Source organism: Rhinoderma darwinii, chromosome 11 (assembly GCF_050947455.1).
Source record: "Rhinoderma darwinii isolate aRhiDar2 chromosome 11, aRhiDar2.hap1, whole genome shotgun sequence".
In the NCBI taxonomy this organism is placed as follows: Eukaryota; Metazoa; Chordata; class Amphibia; order Anura; family Rhinodermatidae; genus Rhinoderma; species Rhinoderma darwinii.
The window spans coordinates 18,532,290-18,557,220 of record NC_134697.1 but is presented as its reverse complement, the minus strand read 5'-3'; the positions used below and the strand labels follow the sequence as shown (position 1 = coordinate 18,557,220).

General features: G+C 41.3%; 1 protein-coding gene across 1 annotated transcript in view; it reads left to right on the top strand.

Annotated features, from left to right (window-relative positions):
- The window catches only part of HPSE2 (heparanase 2 (inactive)), a 219,739-nt gene that overhangs the window by 29,632 nt on the left and 165,176 nt on the right, over positions 1 to 24,931 (top strand). Inside the window, exon 3 of the mRNA XM_075842712.1 lies at positions 5,841 to 6,002. Coding sequence (XP_075698827.1) covers positions 5,841 to 6,002 — 162 coding nt within the window. The remainder of the gene's footprint in view (positions 1 to 5,840; positions 6,003 to 24,931) is intronic.

Sequence of the window (24,931 nt, the reverse complement as noted above, 5' to 3'; positions counted from 1 at the left end):
ATGGCAGTTACCTCAAGGCTTAGCGTTGTGTTGTTTATTGTGTGCAGATGATAAAATTAATATGTTGGCCGTCTACTGTAACATTCAATAAGGAATGGATAGTAGTGAGGAGTTTATAAATATCCAGGAATTGTCTTATACACTGTACCACCTCTTCGATACATTATATCTGTAGTGTCACACATACCGTAGCAGTAGTCTGTATTTGCTGATTCACACTGAAGCTGTTTTTGTATATATATTTTATTTTATTTAAGTAGGCAGAGACGTAACCATAGGAGGTGCAGAGGTTACAATCGCATCTGGGGTGTGGTGCTTAGGGTGGACAATATGGTCCCTCTGCCCCCCCACCATGGTAATTGGGGGCCCTGTTACAGATTTGACATTGGGGTCCATGAACTTCAAGTTATGCTTCTTAACGTAGGTATAAAAATATAAATTTATAATCAACGGGTTACAAAGGAAATCACACAGAGAAACTAGAACATGGGTCTTGAAACAAGGAGGGGAAGCAACCAGGAAAGGCGGAATGGGGGAAGGTCGTAAGGGGGTGCCAAGGAAGGGTTAAGGCAGCAAACTGAGTCGGCCCCAGGTGAGGGAAAGCCTATCAACGACTCTGACTCATGGTTCAACTCATTTTTGGACATTGTGATCTCGTTTTATTGCTTTCTTACTTTTTTTTTAATCAAATCTTTTTATCAAGATAATCATTAGAACACAGGATAAGACATAAACAGGTAATAACTGGTCATCATGGACTTAAAATAACTGTATTCAAATGGGATATTTTCCTTGCTGATTTGCCAGGACAGTAAATGATATTGTTATGAATGTGATTTTTGTGATAACCCATTAATAACACGCATTTTTACACTTTTTACATTTTTTAAAGATATTCTTGGTAGTTTCTCCACTTTCACTTTAACTGGTATATCATCGCATATATTCACAAATTGCCTTTCAGGACTTTAGAAAAGCTGAGTGACAAGCCATGTAAGATAAGCCTTATAGCTTTGGTCATCTCCTAGCTTTGCCAAAAGCAAAACGACTAACAACTGGTTAAATAGATTTTTCTTTTAACTTGACAGAATATAGGATGTTTTTTATTTGAGCTTTTTACACGGAATAATTTTTTTTATATTTTATTGAAATGTTTGATATGTATTTTTTTGGGGATGGACTAATGTATAAATCTGAAAATCAATGCTTAAGTTTGAATTGTTCTTTAGATCAATACAAACGTACAGCATCCAGTCCACAAATAAGATTCAATAACAAATATTTAATAAACCTAAAAATAATAAATAATCAATAAATAAATAAATAATATTCAAGCAAGACATTCAGAATTAATTTGTTGGGTTTTTGCAGATGCCCAAAAAAATCGAAGAAAAATGTTGTGTTAAAAAGGTTAAAAAAAAATTGGTCGGCTCCTCTGATTATGTCAACAGTTGAGGTTGATGATAGCAGTTAGGGTCAATTTACACGTTGCGTAAATACTGCAGATTTGCCGCAAAAAACGCAACTCAGAATTATTTTTTTTATACTTACCCAAAAGTCTGTGTTTCTTCCTCCAGGCTGGCCTCCCGGCATGATGTTTCATCCCCTGTGACCTCCGCTGGGGCCAATCACAGGCTGTAGCGGCGGTCGCATGGGATGAAATCTCATCCGAAGAGACCTGCCTGGATGACGTCAGAAGGCCAGCCTCCAGGGATGATGCTTCATCCCATGTGACCGCCGCTGCAGCCAATCACAGAGGTCTCCTGGCATGAAACGTCATCCCAGGAGGCCGTCCTGCTAGCACACCGGCTATGTACTGCAGTTTTTCGCAGTGGACATTCTGGGCGAAAAACTGCACCACCGTTTTGTGCGGTTTTTCGCCCGGAATTCCCTGTAGCGCCCAGGGCGGATACGCTGCGTGCTTTTACGCAGCGTATGCGCCCCATGTGAACTCGGTCTAAAACAGTCTTTTGTTGCAACGAAATATGTAATATAATATACTTATGGAGGCTGCCGTGTCAACAAGCTCACAGAATATGCGGTGCATCTATACTTGGTACTTGTACTTCTCCACCGTGCTCCCTGTGTGTTTAAAGCTGGCCATACACTAAGGCTATGTTCACACTTAACAAAAAGCGGCTGAAAATACAGAGCTGTTTTCAAGGGAAAACTGCCTCTGACTTTCAGCTGTTCTTTAAGCGACTTGCGTTTTTGGCTGCATTTTTTACTGCCTTTTTGGAGCTTTTTTTCTATTGAGTCAATGAAAAACGGCTCAAGAAATGACAGGCCCTTCTTTTTATGAGGTGTTTTGTTATGCGGCCGTTTTTAAAAGGGCCGCGTAAAAAACTCCCCGTGGGAACAGAACACCGTTTTTCCTTAGGGTATGTTCACACGCTTAACAAAAAACGTCTGTACATACGGCGGGAAAACAGCCCCTGATTTTCAGCTGATTTTTAAGCAACTAGCATTTTTTACGGACGTTTTTGGAGCTATTTTTCTATTGAATCAATGAAAAACGGCTCGAAAAACTGCTCAAGAATTGACATGCACTTCTTCTTACAAGGCGGTTTTTTACGTGGCCGTTTTTAAAAATGGCCGCGTAAAAAAAGCCCCATGGGAACAGAATGCCGTTTTTCCTATTGAAATCAATGGGCAGATGTTTGGAGGCGTTCAGCCCACGTATTATCACCCATTTTTTGGGGCATTTACGGCCCGAAAAACTGCTGAAAATAGGCAGTGTGATCATACCCTTATACTTACCTCCTCCCTTTCTTGTGCGCGTAGTGGGGCCTCCTAAGATGATGTTGCAGTCCATGTGACCGTGCAGTCTGTGATTGGCTGCAGCCGACAAATGGGATGAAACATCATTCCAAAAGGCTGGAGTGCAGCAAGAAGCAGGGAGTTCTGGGTAAGTATGTTTGCTTTTGTATTTTTTCCTGAGTTGCAATTTTTGCGGCAGTATCGCTGCAATTCCACTTCAAAAGTCGCAACGCTTGGCTTTCTGTTGCGGGCTTTGCATTCCCATTGAATTCAATGGAGAAGACCCACAACAGAAAATCGACGAAGACGCAGCATAAATTTACATGCTGCGGAATTAAATTCCGCACCTTAGGTCAAGTTATTAACGTTTACGCTGTGGTTTTTTTCCGCAGCGCGGGCATGGGAATTACTAAATCTCATCCACTTTGTTGCAACTCAAAATGCTTCGGAATTTTCGCACAAATTTAGTTTGGAAATTCTGCAGCGTTTACGCTACGTGGGAACCCGGCCTAAAACATGGGATATCAGACTTCAGCTGCAATCACTTATCCTGTTGCAATCACTGAATATGCATATGCGGTGTCTGAAATCAAATGTTCCGTGGTGCTTGTTGGCACATGTAAAACTGCATGGACTTTACGTGTTTACTTTACTCCTTCTTCAGTAGAAAACATGGTGATAATGGTGATTGGCAGACAAAAATTTGTAAGCAGGTCCGATACATTTTCTAACACATGAGATTTAAAGAGGCTCTGTCACCAGATTCTGAAACCCCTATCTCCTATTGCATGTGATCGGCGCTGCAATGTAGAGAACAGTAACGTTTTGTTTTTTTTTAAACGTTCATTTTTGGCCAAGTTATGAGCTATTTTATATATATATGCAAATGAGGTTTGAAATGGACAACTGGATGTTTTTTTTTCGTTATGTCCAACTGGGCGTGTATTGTGTTTTTAACTGGGTGTGTTTACGTGTATGACGCTGACCAATCAGTGACCAGTCAGCGTCATACACTCATCTCCATTGATTTACACAGCAGCGATGTGCAGCCACATAAACAGAGATTAACGTTAATCAAGTGTCCTGATAATGAATACACATGAAATCCAGCCTGGACGTCGTGTATTCAGAATCCTGACACTTCTGAATCTTTTCTTTGAGATTTCTAGCGCGGGAAACGAAATCTCGCGAGATTTTGGAGATAAACGAGATTTTGTTTCCCTTGCTGCAAATCTCACAGAAAAGATTCAGAAGTGTCCTGATAATGAATACACATGACATCCAGGCTGCAACACTGGGAGCAGGATACTATTAACCCCCTAATGACCGGGCCATTTTGCACGTTAATGACCAAGGATTATTTTTTGTTTTTTCACGGTCGCATTCCAAGAGTCGTAACTCTTTTTTTATTCCGTCGACATAGCCGTATAAGGGCTTGTTTTTTGCGGGACGAGATGTATTTTGTAATTGTTCCATTTTTAGATGCTTATAATATATTGATTAACTTTTATTAACTTTATTTTAGGAGAGAATTGAAAATAAGCAGCTATTCCAGCATTAATTTTCACGTTATAAATTTACGCCGTTTACTATGCAGCGTAAATAACATGTTAACTTTATTCTATGGGTCGGCACGATTACGAGGATACCAAATATGTAGAGGTTTTATGTTTTCTTACGTTTGCACAATAAAAAGCCTTTTAGAAAAAAATTACTTGTTTTTGCATCGCCGCGTTCCAAGAGACGTAACTTTTTTATTTTTCCGTCGATGTGGTCGTATGTGGGCTTGATTTTTGCGGGACAATGTGTAGTTTTCATTAGTACTATTTTGGAGTACATAGGACTTATAGATTAACTTTTATTTTATTTTTTATGGGGGGAATGGTAGAAAAGAGAGAATTTTGACGTTGTTTTTTGCGTTTTCTTTGGACGCCGTTCATCCGGCGGTTTAATTAATATGTTCATTTTATTGGTCAAGTTGTTACGATCGCGGGGATACCATATATGTGTATGTGTGATTTGTTTTGACCGTTTTACTAAATAAAACCACTTTTTGGGCCAAAAAAGTAGTTTTATTTGACTTTGACTGTAATTATTTATTTATTTTTTTCACAAACTTTATTTAACTGTTTTACATTTTTTTTTTTTAGTCCCACCAGGGGACTTCACTATGCGATGTGCCGATCGCATATATAATGCTTTGGTATACTTCGTATACCAAAGCATTATTGCCTGTCAGTGTAAAACTGACAGGCAACCTGTTAGGTCATGCCTCCGGCATCGCCTAACAGGCAGATGCTGAAGGCAGACCTGGGGGTCTTTGTTAGACCCCCGGCTGTCATGGAAACCCGACGGCGACCCGCGATTTGTTTGCGGGGGCGCCGATCGGGTGACAGAGGGAGCTCCCCCCTCTGTCAAACACATTAAATGCCGCTGTCACTATTGACAGCGGCATTTAATGGGTTAAACTGCCGGAATCGGCGCGCGCTTTGATTCCGGCAGTTGCAGCAGGAGCCAGGCTGTGTATAACAGCCGTGCTCCTGCCGCTGATCGCGTGGGTACAGTCTCAGTACCCGCGCCATCACAGGACGGATATATCCGTCCTCCTGCGCGAACTAGCAGCTGCTGAGGACGGATATATCCGTCCTTCGGCGTTAAGGAGTTAAGGGACCATTTTCTAGACTAACATGGGAAAACAACAACAACGTTCAGGCAAGGAGTGGAAGGGCAGAGCCCTTTATATAGTCCAGGATGTAAGAGGCTAGGTTAGGGAACATTTTGTTGCACCCTAGAGGCAGGAGAGTGCAGCCGCGTGTATTGGCGTCTCCTGGGAGGGAGACGCTAATAAGCCCCCAGTGTCCCGCGGTAAGCGACCGCGGACACAACAGGCCTGAGCTGAAATCCCAGGCACTTCAAAACCGCTTTAATGAATGACACATTGGGCTTTTTTTTTTTTTTTTCAGGAGGTGGGTTTTCAGAATGCTTTTGAAGGTTTGGATGGTGGGAGAAAGTCTGATGTGTTATGGTTAATTATTATTATAATATTTATTTTAGTACATGTTTTTATTTTCTTGTTACAGATATTGTACGCAGTGATATCTCTCTTGACAAACAGAAAGGATGCAAAATAGCTCAGCATCCAGATACCATGCTAGAACTGCAGAGGGAGAAGGCGGCACAAATGCATCTTGTTTTGCTGAAAGAGCAATTTTCAAACACCTATAGTAACCTGACATTAACAGGTAAGAATTCAAGATCATTCTAAAGCCAGAGACCCCAACCCCCCAAAATGTACAGTCCTATTGCATTCTGTCTGTCTTTTGCATTCATTCCTTCAGGAACTTCATCCTTTTTTTACCATATTTGCTCGCATTGAAAATGGCTAAAAGTTATTTTTGAAGTAGCGCCACCTCTGTTATATAACCATTCACATGTTCTGACTGCAGGGAGTTCACATACATTTTGCCCCACTGTGCCCACCGCTTGTACCACCAGCAACAACACACAGACCGCATTTCACTTTGTTGGTGGGGGTTCGGCCACATCTTATTTAAATATCGGCTATAAACTTGAAGCCCAGATGAAATAGCCACTGGCCTTATAAACCCTTAGCCGGTTATAAGGCAGCATGTTAACACCAGTGGCCCACTCCGATATCTCCATCATACCTCCAATGCATAAACCAAACTTAATATCAAAAATCATCAGAGATGCAAAAATTACTTTTTTTTACTTTATTTTGTTTTTACATACAAAAGGCATCTAAATGAGGTAAGTGGTTGGTAAACTTTCCTCCAGGAGAAAAAGGACAACTCCCAGCAGACTATGACATCTATGATGAAGCCATATGACCCCAACCCAATCAAGAGGAGTGGCTGTCATTTCTCCCCTGGATAACCCTATGCTAGCCAACCCCCTGCAGACAGAAGCCCCCTTCTTATCTAGCACAGCACAACTCAAAATATTTCTGCAGGATATAAACAGTGACATATTGGAAGTTGGAACATTTAAGAAGTTACATTTGAACTTAACACTTATATCTGTGGGAAAGAGTCCCTATGGGCATTGCCATATCGGATTGGATTGTTCACACCTTCAAATGTCAACTCAATGCCAATAGGAACATTATGCCATGTGTAAATACAGTCTACTTGATTCTACCCACTTGTCTTCATGACTTTCTGATCTCTTTCTTGTACCTGCTTTACCCAAATCGCTTTGCATTTCACATAGTAAAAATGTAATACGTTGCAAATTGTTCTAACATTAAACCATTAGTTGGTGTTAAAGGGATCCTAAAGGGATACTAAAGGGATACCCTTAAGGTGTATGTTTAACTATGGGCATCATTCTGAAGTTTATGTACAGATATAATCTACATAAAAAGTTGAATGACTTTGTAAAGTGTATCTAATCTCCTTTAGCTATGGATGAACTAGACAAATATATGCAATTATAGTATCTCTTTGAAATAACGAACAACATGATACCAGTGTTAGGGCCTGTTCACATCTCCGTTAGGGTTTCCGTTGTTCTGCTTAGTCAGAGGAGCAGAACAACGAAAATACCAGAAACGCGGGTACCCTTGAATGACAGAGACAACCGGTGCCCAACGGAAACCATTGACATTAATAGGTTCCGTCGGGTTTTCGGCGGGGTGTCCGTGGTTTTATCGGAAACGATAGTGTAGCATATTGCGCTATTGTTTTTTATATTTTTGGCTGGATCTGCAACGGAGGCCCCTAACGGAGCCTCCAACACAGATGTGAACGGGTCCTCCTTACCTGTGGAAACACCTTCTGTTGGGAGGACACAGCTGTGTCTTGTGAATGCTTTTAGAATTGAAATGGTGAAACAGTTAAAGTGGTAGTAGGGTGATACTGATAGATATAATTGTTAGAAGTGAAGATTTTTTGGCTAATTTTGTGAAAAATATGTTTTCTGACATATATCTAAAATATACAGCCTAATAATAAAAAAAAAGAAAGAAACACTACTAGAAATATATATTGCAGAATATTAAGGCATTTTGTATTAATAAAGGAACACTAAACACACAAATTGCACAAAAAATGAAAATATCCCAGAACTCCCTTAACCTCCTTTGCTCTTCTTTTGTCTGAAATTGCAATTGATATTGAGAAATATATGAAGAAATCCCTGTCTCACAGGAGATCAATTTTCCCCCTTCTAACAATTCTGTGTCTGGTTGTAAGAAAACTGGCTGCAGAAGGATCCTACCCACCCTGTTCTGTCTGCAGTAGGACAAAAAAATCATTTAGACCCGCCCCTTGGCTAAGCCCTTCAGCTGTTCACAAGCCAAATGGACGAGATCAGCAGGAAATTACCCTTTGTGTTTTCTGCAGGATTCCTACAAGACTGTTTGTTTATTGAACATTTGCATGTCTGTTGGTCGGAAAGAAAATCCAAACTGCAACATGCGCAGCTTTTTGAAGCTACAAAAAAGAGCAGATGGATGCTACTTTTGATACAAACTGAATTTGGGAAAATCCCATTAAAATACATTGTCTTGGCTATCTATATATAAGGTAGTGGGCTCAGGTTTTTATCCAGACCCTAGATATTTTAGATTATTACTCTGTTGAGCTTTGGAGGACTGCAGGTACAACCTCCTGTAGGTGGCACTAGAGAGACAGTTTTCTTTCTACTGGAAGAGAGCTGTTTTGCATACTGTTTCCCAGGAAGCATTGCCCTTAAGACTTTTCTTACCAGCTGGATCTCCACAAAGAGAATCAGTACCTTCCAATAAGTAATCTATTTTCTACAAATCCTTGTCTGGAATACAAGGGGGTCCCTGGGTAACGGGCTTACCGCCAAGTAATCTTTTCTATTCTAAATAAACAAGAAACATTCATAATGCTGAGATGAAGTTATATTCCTGAAGTCCGACAGCTGAACGTCCACTGGATACCTCTAACCCGGTATTTATTTTTTATTATAATTCCTTGGTATTTCCCAATGTATTGAAATACCAAATGATCTCATAGAAGCACTGTACATTGCACATTAAATAAATATGAACTCTGGCATGAATTTTTATATTATAGTAAAGTACTTAATTTCTCCCATGGCTCTAACTAGAATATTAAAAATAAACTTCAAATGCCTACCTCTTGAAAATAAAAGCAAGACAGACGGGTGCAGGGAAGGGATAGGACAGCTTCATTCTGTGCTCTGCCTCTTGTAAAATGCCAAAAAGAGATGTGCAGACAATTCCAAATTTGACTATTCCTTGTTTTTCTTTCGCTGAGCGTGGACTCTGTATGAACCCAGTAAATATTAAGGAGATAATAGCAGACAGACACAGTCCGGGCTATGTACAGTTCTCCATAGTGTTGTTTGAATTAACAGGTGAACGTACAGTTATGAGGTGAAATGTCGCTGGAATGGCACATTTTTGTGTAACATATATTAGACACTAATGGATAAAGATGCTAAGAAGATAAATCGTCCATGTAGTTAAATAATCCTTATGTCTCTCGCACGTAAATTTTGGTAGGGTCATTAAAGTTCTATCTTCTGGACTGCTTTAGAGCATTTATCAGGGAATTGCATAAGTAGCATTTGCTTAGTTTTAAGGCTATTAATGGAAATTCCACACTAAGGGCTCATGTGCACAGCAGAGCCTGTACAGAAGCATACGAAGTCCCTACTGTTTTGTATTTTGTAGCTGTCAGCACTCCCTGTGCTGCTGTATGGTCCCTTAATATGCTGCTGTACATTGCCTCCATGTGCTGCTTTATAGTGCCTCTGTGCGGCACCGTAATATGGAGATATTCTCCCTTAGAATAATTTATTTTTTTTTGCTGTTTTTGTTATCTCAATTTAAGATGATAGAGTATGTCTTTCTTAATAACTCATCACTCATGGCTTGTACGAGTTCATATTGAATTCCATTATAGTTGAATTGCGAAATGAGCTGTGGTTAAAAAATAACAAAATACTCAAAGTGTTTTTTTTAAAAACAAAAGAGGATCTGTCAGCTCTCCTGTGTGGTATAGTATAGAGGATCTGTCAGCTCTCCTGTGTGGTGTAGTATAGAGGATCTGTCAGCTCTCCTGTGTGGTGTAGTATAGAGGATCTGTCGGCTCTCCTGTGTGGTGTAGTATAGAGGATCTGTCAGCTCTCCTGTGTGGTGTAGTGTAGAGGATCTGTCAGCTCTCCTGTGTGGTGTAGTATAGAGAAGCTGTCAGCTCTCCTGGGTGGTGTAGTATAGAGGATCTGTCAGCTCTCCTGGGTGGTGTAGTATAGAAGAGCTGTCAGCTCTCCTGTGTGGTTTAGTATAGAGGAGCTGTCAGCTCTCCTGTGTGGTGTAGTATAGAGGATCTGTCAGCTCTCATGTGTGGTGTAGTTTAGAGGAGCTGTCAGATCTCCTGTGTGGTGTAGTATAGAGGAGCTGTCAGTTCTCCCGTGTGGTGAAGTATAGAGGAGCTGTCAACTCTCCTGTGGGGTGTAGTATAGAGGATCTGTCAGTTCTCCTGTGTGGTGTAGTATAGAGGAGCTGTCAGCTCTCCTGTGTAGTGTAGTATAGAGGAGCTGTCAGCTCTCCTGTGTGGTGTAGTTTAGAGGAGCTGTCAGTTCTCCTGTGTGGTGTAGTATAGAGGATCTGTCAGTTCTCCTGTGTGGTGTAGTATAGAGGACCTGTCAGTTCTTCTGTGTGGTGTAGTATAGAGGATCTGTCAGCTCTCCTGTGTGGTGAAGTATAGAGGAGCTGTCAGCTCTCCTGTGGGGTGTAGTATAGAGGATCTGTCAGTTCTCCTGTGTGGTGTAGTATAGAGGAGCTGTTAGTTCTCCTGTGTGGTGTAGTATAGAGGAGCTGTCAGCTCTCCCGTGTGGTGTAGTATAGAGGATCTGTCGGCTCTCCTGTGTGGTGTAGTATAGAGGATCTGTCAGTTCTCCTGTCTGGTGTAGTATAAAGGATCTGTCAGTTCTCCTGTGTGGTGTAGTATAGAGGAGCTGTCAGTTCTCCTGTGTGGTGTAGTATAGAGGATCTGTCGGTTCTCCTGTGTTGTGTAGTATAGAGGATCTGTCAGCTCTCCTATGTGGTGTAGTATAGAGGATCTGTCAGCTCTCCTGGGTGGTGTAGTATAGAGGAGCTGTCAGCTCTCCTGTGTGGTGTCGTATAGAGGAGCTGTCAGCTCTCCTGTGTGGTGTAGTATAGAGGAGCTGTCAGCTCTCCTGTGTGGTGTAGCATAGAGGAGCTGTCAGCTCTCCTGTGTGGTGTAGTATAGAGGATCTGCCAGCTCTCCTGTGTGGTGTAGTATAGAGGATCTGTCAGCTCTCCTGTGTGGTGTAGTATACAGGATCTGTCAGCTCTCATGTGTGGTGTAGTATAGATGATCTGTCAGCTCTCCTGTGTGGTGTAGTATACAGGATCTGTCAGCTCTCCTGTGTGGTGTAGTATAGATGATCTGTCAGCTCTCCTGTGTGGTGTAGTATACAGGATCTGTCAGCTCTCCTGTGTTGTGTAGTATAGATGATCTGTCAGCTCTCCTGTGTGGTGTAGTATACAGGATCTGTCAGCTCTCCTGTGTGGTGTAGTATAGATGATCTGTCAGCTCTCCTGTGTGGTGTAGTATACAGGATCTGTCAGCTCTCATGTGTGGTGTAGTATAGATGATCTGTCAGCTCTCCTGTGTGGTGTAGTATACAGGATCTGTCAGCTCTCCTGTGTGGTGTAGTATAGATGATCTGTCAGCTCTCCTGTGTGGTGTAGTATACAGGATCTGTCAGCTCTCATGTGTGGTGTAGTATAGATGATCTGTCAGCTCTCCTGTGTGGTGTAGTATACAGGATCTGTCAGCTCTCCTGTGTGGTGTAGTATAGATGATCTGTCAGCTCTCCTGTGTGGTGTAGTATAGATGATCTGCCAGCTCTCCTGTGTGGTGTAGTATACAGGATCTGTCAGCTCTCCTGTGTGGTGTAGTATACAGGATCTGTCAGCTCTCATGTGTGGTGTAGTATAGATGATCTGTCAGCTCTCCTGTGTGGTGTAGTATACAGGATCTGTCAGCTCTCCTGTGTGGTGTAGTATAGATGATCTGTCAGCTCTCCTGTGTGGTGTAGTATACAGGATCTGTCAGCTCTCCTGTGTTGTGTAGTATAGATGATCTGTCAGCTCTCCTGTGTGGTGTAGTATACAGGATCTGTCAGCTCTCCTGTGTGGTGTAGTATAGATGATCTGTCAGCTCTCCTGTGTGGTGTAGTATACAGGATCTGTCAGCTCTCATGTGTGGTGTAGTATAGATGATCTGTCAGCTCTCCTGTGTGGTGTAGTATACAGGATCTGTCAGCTCTCCTGTGTGGTGTAGTATAGATGATCTGTCAGCTCTCCTGTGTGGTGTAGTATACAGGATCTGTCAGCTCTCATGTGTGGTGTAGTATAGATGATCTGTCAGCTCTCCTGTGTGGTGTAGTATACAGGATCTGTCAGCTCTCCTGTGTGGTGTAGTATAGATGATCTGTCAGCTCTCCTGTGTGGTGTAGTATAGATGATCTGTCAGCTCTCCTGTGTGGTGTAGTATACAGGATCTGTCAGCTCTCCTGTGTGGTGTAGTATAGATGATCTGTCAGCTCTCCTGTGTGGTGTAGTATAGATAATCTGTCAGCTCTCCTGTGTGGTGTAGTATAGAGGATCTGTCAGCTCTCCTGTGTGGTGTAGTATAGAGGATCTGTCAGCTCTCCTGTGTGGTGTAGTATAGAGGAGCTGTCAGCTCCCCTGTGTGGTGTAGTATAGAGGAGCTGTCAGCTCTCCTGTGTGGTGTAGTATAGATAATCTGTCAGCTCTCCTGTGTGGTGTAGTATAGAGGATCTGTCAGCTCTCCTGTGTAGTGTAGTATAGAGGATCTGTCAGCTCTCCTGTGTGGTGTAGTATAGATGATCTGTCAGATCTCATGTGTGGTGCAATAAAGAGGATCTTTTAGCCTTCCTGACATGTCTGCTTTAGTAAATACTTGCATTCTGAAAAAAAAACAAAAAACAATTCGGGTGCATCTTTTCTTAGAACTCTGCATTATGTCGTCCCTCTGTTCTTCCTCTTGGAAGTGTATAAATAAATTCACAACTGGGTGTTACCATTCCCCTTGTCAAGGAGCATGTTTATTCACTCTCACACTATTTAGTCATTGCTGATAGTTTTAGACTGTAGAGACTATTTACAATTTGCCCATAGGCAACTAATACCCTTTATGCTCCCTATTTATAAAATGTAACTTTTATTATACTTATTTTTATTATAATGTCAATAAATCCAAAAGAGCACTCGTTAAAAACACTGATCTACCAGCTTTTACTATTAATATTGTTTGTTTCTACTAGCTAATATAAAGTATTAATTATGTCACTCTTGGAAATACTGTTTATATATTTATACAGGCAAATGTTCCATGAAATAAACCGCTTTACCACTGGTAAGTCACTTTTATAGTTATTTGGATGCTGGTGTTCGCGAATTAAAACGCAAACAAAAGCCTCCCCGACATGTTTGACCGACGTGCGGCATCTTCAGGGGTTTGAGGCTATGTTAGCCTACTATTATGGTGTGGCCCGAAAAATGGCTGCACATACGGAACGCCTCCAAATATCTGCCCATTGATTTCAATGCGAAAAACTGAATTTCGTTCCAACGGGGCGGTTTTTTTTGTGGCCGTTTGAAAAAACGGTGTGTAAAAAAAAAACGCCCCGTAAAAAGAAGTGCATGCCACCTCTTGAGCCGTTTTTGGAGCCATTATTCATTGTCAATAGAAAAACAGCTCCAAAAACTGCCGCAAAAAAACAAATAAAAAACATTTGATGCTTTAAAAACCGCTGAAAATCAGAGGCTGTTTTCCCTTGAAAACGGCTCCATATTTTACAGCTGTTTTTCGTTTTGTGTGTGGACATAGCCTTATAGTGAAAACTGGTAGATCAGTACTAATAATAATAAAAATAATAATAATAATAATAATAATAATAATAATAATACATTTTACATGTAGGGAGCATGAAGGATATAAATTACCCTTTGGGCAAATTGTAAATAGTTTAAAGTGGTTTACCCAGCTCCTATCCAAGGGCTTTTTGGAATTTTAGACTGTATAGGGACACACTTTATTGACAAGGGGAATGGTAATGCCAAGTTGTTATTCATGCATTTCCAGGAGAAGCAACAGAGGGACGACACAACAAAGGGTTTTAAAAAAAACTGTTGCTCCAGAATTGTTATTTCATGGGGAGTACTTACTAAAATAGACATGTCAGAAAATCCTCCTATAGCTCTGCAGGTCACTATCTGAAAACTCCAATCACTAAGGGTAGGATTTCCACTAATAACATTACAATATTAGTATATTGATATCTATGCAATGTCCTATTATATTATGTTGCTTCAAAATTGAATCTTTTTTCATATTTGAGTTCCCAATAAATTGCACTGTCATCCATATATAGTCAAGATAGAAACGTTTACCCCACCCAATAAAATATGTGATGTAAGAAGTTGCCTGAGAATGTCCCTCTGTAGTGCGTTGCGCCCTGTTTATAGGACCGGTCGGGAGGAGTGGGATCCAGCTGTGTTACTTCCCTTCTTCAGGAAGGCTATTATATGCTTTAAAGACAGGGATAAAACTGTTTTCAGGGAACATAATAACTCTTTGATCCTGTTGCCAGACAGTTTTGAATCTGTGACAACAAGTTTACATTTTCATAATGTCACTAGACAACACAGATTACTAGACAAGCGTAACACAATGTTTTATTAAATCCGAGACGCTTTTATAAATATTATGTTTTTATGTCTGATTAATAGGTTGCTGATAAGAATAAATCTGTCAGCCGAGGTCTTTATTTGCCTTAACATCCACTTTCCTAATAATATTTGCGCTCGTAAAATGTATTGTTTAGTGTCCTCTATGTATGCCTTGTTTGATTATAATATTTGAACTGTCTAAGCAGATTGTAAATTCTACATTGTAGGAGTCTAAGTTTGCGATAATGTTATCAAGCTTTGAAGATCCCAGGCATGTGACTAAACTGGCATGTCTAGTTCTTGTTACCAAGACTATTCTAAATACAACTTATCCTGGAGAGCACATGGAGGGGAATGGAAGGAGAATTGAAATTGGTTGTCAGCTTGGACTAACCCTTTTAGTTAGATAATTCCCTCAAGAATGAGCTTTTCACAGGGTTTCCTGAAACTTCCAGGGCTCTGGCGATCAGCTGTAATCAGTGGGGAAACCGAGTAGCAAGGATTCATTTCCCTGCAGCACCCCAACAGGAGAAATTAAGCATTACATAGTTCTAATTGAAATAAATAGACTGCCATGCATAAAGGTGCTGGGTCTTCCAGAGCAAGAGGCAATCTGTGTAGTCACTTTCCATTCTGGCTAATAGATGAGGGTCCTAAACAGGGGCGTCCCCTGTATTAACTCAGCAATTCCTGTAATAAAATGTGAAAGTCATTCTTCTAAAATGGACAACCCCTTTTAAAGGGGTATTGCAGCCTCAAGCAGTTTCACCTATCAACTGGATAGGTGAAAAATGCTAGATTGGTGGTGGTAAACTGTTGAGACCCCCACCATACACCAGAACGAGGGACCCCGGTTCCCCCATTCCCCCAGTTTCTTCCTAAAACTAAGCAGTCGTTATTAGATTACTGTACTGGTGAGCCCCGCACCAATACTTTTTCATTTTCCTCTGACTAATGATTGGTGGCCGTCATGTGTACAGGCAGATTCATCAGTGGCCATAAAGCATCGGCGAGGGGGCAGGGATGGTGCTGGGCTCATGAATACAGCAGACTCATAACTATGATTTTGTTGTATTCTTTCTTGCACAATATTTTTGGTGCCATTTGGAATAAAATCCTAACGGATCTGTCACTTTCTAATTATTCTGATGACAGATCTGCTTTAGGCCCCATGCACATGACCGTGCCCGTAATTACGACCTGTAATTACAGCCGCGGACAGCTGTCCGAATTTACGGGCTGTGTTCCCATTATAAAATATGGGAGCACGGTCCGTAAAATAAAAAAATAGGTCATCCTATTTTTTTCGGAAAGTGTCTGTGGCACGGACACCGACCCGTAAATATACCGGAAGTTGTCTGTCGGCCATAGAAATGAATGGTTCCGTAATTACGGACGATTTTAAGGTCGTGTGCATGGGGCCCTAAAAAAATTGTCTATTTATCTATACATATATATTTACAGAGCAAATCTTTAAAATAAGAATATTCTATCATTCAGTGTTGTGTCTATATGGAGCTGTGACAGCTCTTATAAAAATGTGCTGGTTGTGTTAGGCCAGGACTAAACTGATACTTTTTGTAGATCTACTGATTGATTTTAACTATTGAGCTACAGCTGCAGTCCAAAGGAATACATTGAGTTGCATGCAATCTTGTGGACTGCAGCTGTCACTCAATAGTTAAGATCAATCAGTAGCGCTACAAAAAGTCTAGGTGTAGCCGTGGTGTAACCATTGATCGCTTTTGCACTGATATAAGGGGGAATTATAGAGAATTCATCATGACTATAGTTTAATGTAGAGAGAGAGAGCGGCAGCATCAACCTGCCTGTAAATATCTTTCCCAATGAACTGGCTGTTTTTGATGTACCATCATTCATGGCAGGGCACGCGGGGGGTTGCCCTATTAACCCTGATCCATACATTTTAATGCAATGCATATGTCAAAGTAGAGCAATACACAAATGAGACCTCACATTATGATGCTGGAAAGGATACAAATGTCTTTGAGTCCACCTAATTTTGTCTGTCATTTGAGCATTTTATAAAACACTAAAAGTTTATGGCTTCGTTGCCAGTAAGTTTTGCCTTGCAGGGTGCTGTCAGGGGTGATTTCTGACTCCCCTTGTATCTTGTCTGCCAGACGATCATGGCTGTGACACCAAGAACACGAGCTTCTTTTTTGTTTTCTCTAATGGCACTTCAAGAGACAATTCACCTGGAAAAGAAACCTCAGTGCAAGGATCCAGATGGCATCCTCGTGGGCGCCCAGCTGCGGGCAATCAGTCCACATTAGGCAATCCCCTTTGTGTTGATCTCTCAGAAAAAAAGACGTGCTCCCCATTCGTCATGCTTCTCCGGTTGCAAAAAGTGTATATTAGAAGGTTTTCATTTTTTTTTTTCTCCACGGCTCCTCTTGAACTTTTATCATTTGCCTTCTAACAAGCTGAGCCCCATTAACGTCGCTCTTCTTTTATAAATTTGTGAAAAAGACACATCCAATTTTTTTTTTCCTCTTCTTTAAAGATGAGGGCATGTGTTTTTGATAAAATGTAGTATTGGCTTATGTAGCTATATGCAAATAAAACTCGTGCTGGCATGAAAGACAGAAGTTATGTGTTCTATCACTGCGACCGGTGAGAAAGTATTATAGATTTTCAGTTCTTTCTACTGTGGCATCTGGACCCCTGTAATTCTTTTAGATTCTTCTTTGAGGATTCTGTAACATTCTTTAGCTTTTTTTTTCTCCGAAATTCTGTTTTGATACGTTCAATGATATAGTGAACCGTTAAAGATATAGGGTCAGATTTACTAAGACTGGCGTTTCATACGCCAGTGTAAGAATGAAGCACGCTGGAGTAAAATGCAACACATTTATGCCTCTTAATAAATTTGTTACATCTTGGGCTGTCCATGGCCAGAAAGTGAAATTTACACCAGCTACCATATGGCGTAGATTTCCCTTATAATTTATGCAAATTTCTGGCATAAATTAGATTGGCCCGCTACATCTAATAAGCACCGCCCACTTTTTTAAAAAAAGTGTCAAGATGGCGTAAAAGTGTAAATAGTTGCAAATTAATACGCAAAACAGGCTTGACAAAATGTGCAACTTTTTTACCGCCACTAAAGTGGTATGAACTGCTTAGCAAATTCCCACTATAATCTACTTTTAAAAAGTTTGTGAGCTTAAAGGGAATCTTGAGCTTTTATCGTCCAGTTGTTTTTAGGTACGAAATTCTGAGCGGATTAATTTTATAATATATCTTTAGAATGGTTGGTGCTATTTTCTTCTGTTACAGAGCTCCAAATCTACATAGACTTAGGAAGAAATTTATCGAGCTGTTTACCCCACTATAGTGACGGAAAAAGTTTAAAATGTAGCCACTTAACAGTTTGGGCAAAATTTTTCACTCTTCACTTATTAAATGCTCAAATCTTATGGTCATGAATTTGCCCCACCGAGCAGAGAAGATCAAAGAAAACCCAAAAATCTGGAAACTGTATAGTTCTTGCACTATGTATTGATACTCCTGTATTTATGGGCGGCTTTACACACCTACGCTGCAGGTGTCTTGGACCTTACTCTCGCCAGCCGTCTGGCACTCACATCAACTTTCAGCGTTAGTCTAAAAAGGTGATCTTAAAGATGTAGTCTGAACGCCGGCTGTTGGTAGCTGTTGGATGAAATGCTGCACATTAAAATTCCAGCTGATCGCATATGTTTCCTTGGCTTGCTGTGGAGGAGATTATTTTTATTGGAACCCCAAAGGGCAGAACAGTCCACGTTAAAACAAAGGTGTTGGCGAGGAATGCCGTTTATGCCGCTAGTCCCTCCTATACTTAGGCTTCCTACCACTAACTATCTAATAAATCTAGCGGTATAGCTAATAGTAAGCAACTATTCCTTGTTCTCTACTATAAAAAGAGCATCAATACATAAACCTGACTATAATGAAAGCGCGTGAATGCGACGTTATTTTACAACGCTAATCGCTGGAGTCAGTATTTATGAAAAGGAAGTGATACATTTTTATTGCCATACAAGTTAGTGGTTGCCCCTGTTTTCAGGAATCCATTAACCCATTAACAAGCAACAATTACAAGATACAAAGGTCCTCATGCTCTTCTAACCTACTCTACGTCTATTGTATTGTGTAGTCGTTCTATTGTTTTGGGCAATATTATATTTATGGACAGGCAATAAATACCAATCTCTGGCATTCTTGAGGGATACCCAAATAACTATGCACTTAAGGGCTCTAACTTTTTAAAAATCTTTAGTCCTTGCAGGAGGGCCTGCGGCTGCCAATGTTTTCTATGCCAGGGTACCAGCTTATGTGGATCCAATCCAATGGGTCTCATACCTAATATTTGGTGCAGACAGAAAGTGTTAGGCCTCATGCCCACTTCAGTTTTTTTCATCAGGGTGTGTCCGTTTTTTTAACTGATAGCACCCTGACACATTCATTTCAATGGGGCCATGCACACTTCTGTTGTTTTAACGGAACCGTGCGGCCGTTCCGTCATAAATAGGGCAGGTCCTACTTCTGCCTGTTTTTGACGGAACAGTCTCGGCCTTTGCATTGATTTGGTCAGTGAAACAACGGACTGCACACGGAAGTGTACATGAGGCCTTAGTGTTGTTCATAGCAGACAATCAGATTCCGTCTTTCTTATTTTGTAGTAAAAGAAATAGGTTGATATGGGCAACATTGACACTTTTTGCTTGCACTAGTTTGTATTCATGGGGCACATTTTGTACATGTACATATGGCAGGGGTCTCAAACTCGGTCGGGTAAGTGGGCCACATATAGAAAAAATGTGTAGTTGATGGGCCGCATTACTTTCAAATTTGATACATTACAAAATTAATGTTAGTCAATTAGATATTTGATCTACTATAACACTATATTACTATAATAATAATAATAATAATAATAATAATACATTACTGTAATAATACAGCTAGGTTTAAAATTGTAGATATTTCTCCACGTGCTTATTTCAACAATCCAGTTTTCCAGTTTAAGTGTCGTTAAATGCAGTCCGGCGGCTCATTTGGCAGTGTTTGGCAGACACACATGTGAAGATTAGGCAGCCCATTTTTAGATAGTACTACAGTGCCCTCTGTGGATGCTGCCACAGTGCTCACTGTATATGCTGCCACAGTACTCACTGTAGATGCTGCCACAGTGCTCACAGTAGATGCTGCCACAGTGCCCTCCATGGATGCTGCCACAGTGGCCTCCGTAGTTGCTGCCACAGTGCCCTCCGTAGTTGCTGCCACAGTGCCCTCCGCAGATGCTGCCACATTGCCCTCCGCAGATGCTGCCACAGTGCCCTCCGCAGATGCTGCCACAGTGCCCTCCGCAGATGCTGCCACAGTGCCCTCCGCAGATGCTGCCACAGTGCCCTCCGCAGATGCTGCCACAGTGCCCTCCGCAGATGCTACCACAGTGCCCTCCGAGGATGCTGCCATAGTGCCTTCTGCAAATAATGGCACCCACCCCAAGTATATAGCTCCATTGGGGCTCCCTCTAGGAGTGGAATCCCCAGCCAGGGTGTTGCCGACGCTTTGGCTGTAGATTCCTCTACTGTTGGAGCCCCTGATGTCACTGTCCATACACAGTGACATCAGGGGATCCTCCTGGACCGGAATGTGATATCAGGGGCAACCCCAGAGCCGGAGACCCGGAGCAGAGCACTAGTATAGGCTCTGCGCCGGAACTCTGGGGAAGCCATTAACATCAGAGTCCATATATGGGCAGTGATGTCAGGGGCTTGCCCAGAGCTCGAGTCCTGGAGCAGAGCCGCTTCTAGCCGTCTTCTCCTGACATCACTGTCCATATATGGACATGGATGTCAGGGGCAACCCCAGAGCTGGAGTTCCGGGCAGAGCGCTAGTAGGCTCTTCCTGGGACTCCAGCTGTACTCCTGACATCACTGGGACTCCTGCTCTGGGGAAGCCCCTGACATCACTGTTGATGTATGGACAGCGATGTCAGGGAATTCCACAGAGTCCCGGAGCAGAACCTATACTAGCGCTCTGCCCGGGACTCCGCTCTGTGGAAGACCCTGACATCGCTGTCCATATGTGGACAGCGATGTCAGGGAATTCCAGCGTCCCGGAGCAGAGTCTGTACTCGCGGCTCTGTGTCCCGCGGGCCGCAGATGACAGCCCCAGGGGCCACATGCGGCGTGCTTGAGACCCCTGACATATGTCATTCATATAGGTTGCTATAGGGCTGTGCATTAAGACTACTCATACAATAAATAATAAGGGGTTAGGCAATGTTCACACTTGTTCATAACGGAAGCGACGACGCTCTGCCAGATCCATCAAACTATACCATCGGCGCCCAACATGCCCCATTTACATACAATGGGGTCCATCGGGTTCCATTGTGATATCTATCCCTGCAGCTCTGTTGTTTCCATCAAAGGTGACGCAAATGCGAACAGAGACATATACTTTTTATTGCATTTTCTTAAAATATTTGCTAGTTTTACTTTTCAGATGTGTATAGTTCCTCTATGCTCTAACAGAAATGTATTTTAAAAAATACCTTAGAGATGTTGTCTGATTCAGAAAAAAAAAAAGCATTTTTTTTATACTCTGAGGCATTCTGAGTTAACGGAGAGGAATTCTTCATTCATAACTTCCATCAATTAGCTTGGGTAGAGAGCAGCTACAAGGAACTTCTCTTGCTCCGGAGGACTCCGCACCTCTGTGTGTTACATGGACAGTACGTTAATTCCATGGGCACTGTGTAATGCTTAATTTCCCCTGAGGTGGCACTGTAAGGTAATTGAACACTTGTTACCAGATTCCTTTGCAGATTACAGGCGATCACTGGTCAGGACACCTTTTTAAGACTAGAGCTACACATGACTTAAGTTTCCATAGTAGAGCATTAAGCGGCACAATTTGTGCTTCAACTTCTGATCTCTCCAACGTTATAATTAACTTGCAACAATCGGAATTCCATTTATTTTAATAGTTGCATACTTTACATATCATGAATACAATGGGTACCGCACAGCGCATCCCAATGTTCACACTGCTAAAACTACTGGGTAGTGATGAATAAACTGATACACAAAAGTGAACCCATTCAAAATGGTCTCCTTATAGGACTACGTCAACTAGCTGCCCTTGTCACATACCCCTCCACTTATATCCATGATGGTTCAGATACTGGCTGGATGACTGGTTTGCATCTTTTTTTTATATTCCCCTTGCCAACACATGGGACTGGCCAAAATTAGCACCATATACCTATTGTATCACTCCTCTCATTCCATTTAGTCTGGGTTCACACAGAGTTTTTTGCAGGAGGAAAATCTGCAGATTTTTCTCTGCCTGCACGCCGATTTTTGCAGTGTTTTTCGCCCGCGGCCATTGAGCGCCGTGGGCGTAAAACGCCGCAAAATACGCTTTCTCTGCCTCCCATCGATGTGAATGGGAGGTCAGAGGCATAAATGCCCGAAAATAGGGCATTTCCCTTTTTCCCGCGAGCCGGTTTTTCCGCTCGCTGGAAAAAAACGCCGCCGCCTCCCATTGAAATCAATGGGACGCATTTTCGGCCGTTTTTTGGCGCATTTTGCGGCACGGTTTCCGAGTCAAAAAACTCAGTGTGAACTTCACCTTAGAGAGTAAGCTCTTTTTGGGCAGGAACCGCTCTCTTTTTGTTTGTTTGTTCATTTGTTTTGATTACTTGTCAATTTACTTGTGTGTTACTTCCCAAATTGTAAATTGCTGTAGAATATGTTGACACTATTTAATAATAATAATAATAATAATAATAATAATAAAAACAATTATTATCTGCTTTTAATCTCTGGTATGTTATAAATTTTCCTTTATGGAGAAATTAAGTACATCAGTAATAGCCTAACTCCCCAAATTCAGACATTACTACAGTAACCCCATACCCCCTTGTTATACTTTCATGGAAGCTGAGACATGTGGGTCTGTTTGTTGGTTCTTCCTATAGTAGAATTGCTTTAGCCTGCTTCTGGAGGGCACATTATGATCGCTAGTGATTTTCTGTCCCTGACTAACAAAATATCTCGAAAATATATATTTTTGCAGAGCAGCTTTCTATGTCACAGACCGACACACGGGCAATTACAGAAGTTCTACAATGTGAGGACCCCATCAAACCGTTCCCTATATCTGAGCTTCCTGGTAGGACATTGCTGAGAGTGAGATATTGGACTTATCTGCTAAATATAAAACTGCAAGCTATCACAACTATTAAAATACTGTTACTATTATATCAGTAGTGTGAACAGGATGTAAACCATTTAGCCTGTGGCTACCACAGAGGTAGGACAACTAATGATGGGCCTTTCCACATTCCATGTCTGGAATATCAGTGACATTTTTTCAGTTAGAACTGAGTAATGCCTAGTGCAGCTCCTGGGGGGCGGTGCATGACACAGGGATTCAAAGAACACATAAAAATTGATGTCATGCCCCGCCCCCTCAGGAGCTGCACTAGGCGTAAGACAAGGTATCTGTAGTTCTTTAACCTTTATATATAGTTAAAGGAACACTCCAGAGAAAAACTTTCACTTGCTCACTTATATCAAGTTAATATGGAACGTTCTCGTCTCTCAAGGATAGGTAATAATCATAAGAGTAACAGAAATTCTAAAAGCCCCGCATCTATTCGTTTGGGGATTTGTTTTGTAACGTGAGATTTTTATTATAGTCTCCACATTGTTAACCCTTGCTGTAAAGGTGTGCAGTAATCAAATGCCTGAGAACCCGGTCACTGTTACAATGTATACACCGCTTTATACGTCTTTGAATGACGCCGCCATCAAGTCCTAATATTTTTACGAACACCGTTTATCTGCCCTGATCTAATAAAGAAGTTATCTGCACAGGATTCTCAGGAGTCTCACCACATCTTTATTCAATAAATTACTTGCACTAAAATGTCTAATAAGCAACCTGTCCTCCACACTTATACGTCGGGTTCATAAATCTCATAACATGCCTATTCTTAATGCTCTCATTTTGACAGCTACATATTACCCAGGATCCAGCAGGCTGATTGCCGTTTTGACTCTCATCCAAAGTTCAACATTTAAGAGTGTTTGCAAATCCTAGGACTTAGCTGTGTAATTCTGAAAGGATTTGACCAATTTAGACAGAATGGAAAAGTTGTATAGTTTAGCATAGACCAAAGTCATGGCCCCTTCAATAATATATATTGAATGTTTGCATGATTTTCTAACCAAAAGGAAAACCTCAACTCCCTAATGTGGCCGGTATGCAGCTGTTTTATTGGGTAGAAACTTCAAGAAGAATTATTCTCAATTCCCACTATCTGAAGGATTTGAGTTCTGTTAGTATTGTGTGAGTATTGAATCACCTCCGATAATAAAATGCACCTGTGATAAACTTACTATGAGGGGTTTACTTGTAATCTTGACGTTTTTGGTATTTTTAAGACATCCAAAGACCTTTCTAACTGAGGTATCTGTCAAGCTTAAACCCTAGACACACACTATATAAAATGTCCAAAATTCTGTACTCCTTAATTTAAGCATAAATCTGATCCAAAGCTCCAAATCCACTGCATAGCCATAGAGTATAATGGATAAATACTAGATTCCTGCAACCACCACTAGGGGGAGCTTACTGCATACTGTGTACACATTAAACTCAATAATAACACTGTATGCAGTAAGCTCCTTAGTTCCCTCGAGTTCTGGCTGTATGAAAGAAATGAAGGGTTTTGGAGCTTTGCAACAGAAAAATGGAGCTCCAAGCTATATTATGAAATGAATAGGTGTAGAACATATATGGACAGTGATGTCAGGAGCTTCCCCAGGGCCAAAATCTGCGTGCTGAGTGCTTCCGATGCCCTGCCCGAGGACGTAGGGCCAAAACAAGATGTGAACTAGGTCTATCTATCTATCTATCTATCTATCTATCTATCTATCTATCTATCTATCTATCTATCTATCTATCTATCTATCTATCTATCTATCTATCTATCTATCTATCTATCTATCTATCTATCTATCCATCTATCTATCACATCTAGACAAATATATCGATTTTACTGCTCAGACGGTCATAAAATCTATATGTTTGTCTATATCCACTTCGAGGTGTTGAGGATTTTACCAAATTTTTTACCTGCTCCGGTCAAACATAATATATATATTGGGTAAAGAGCCGGTGATCACTATCTATTTATCATCTACAGTATCTCTGTCTTTAGCTCTGTTTTAGGCTCTGTATACCACACAGGAGTTGGTGACTGCCTAGGACGATAATGCGGAAGCACAATTTTTGCATTAAAAGAAAAAAACAATGCCCTGCCTTTAAATTTCCTTGTACATTGTACACTGTGACGAAAAGGATGATAATGCTGCGGTTGCCGGGGTACTACGG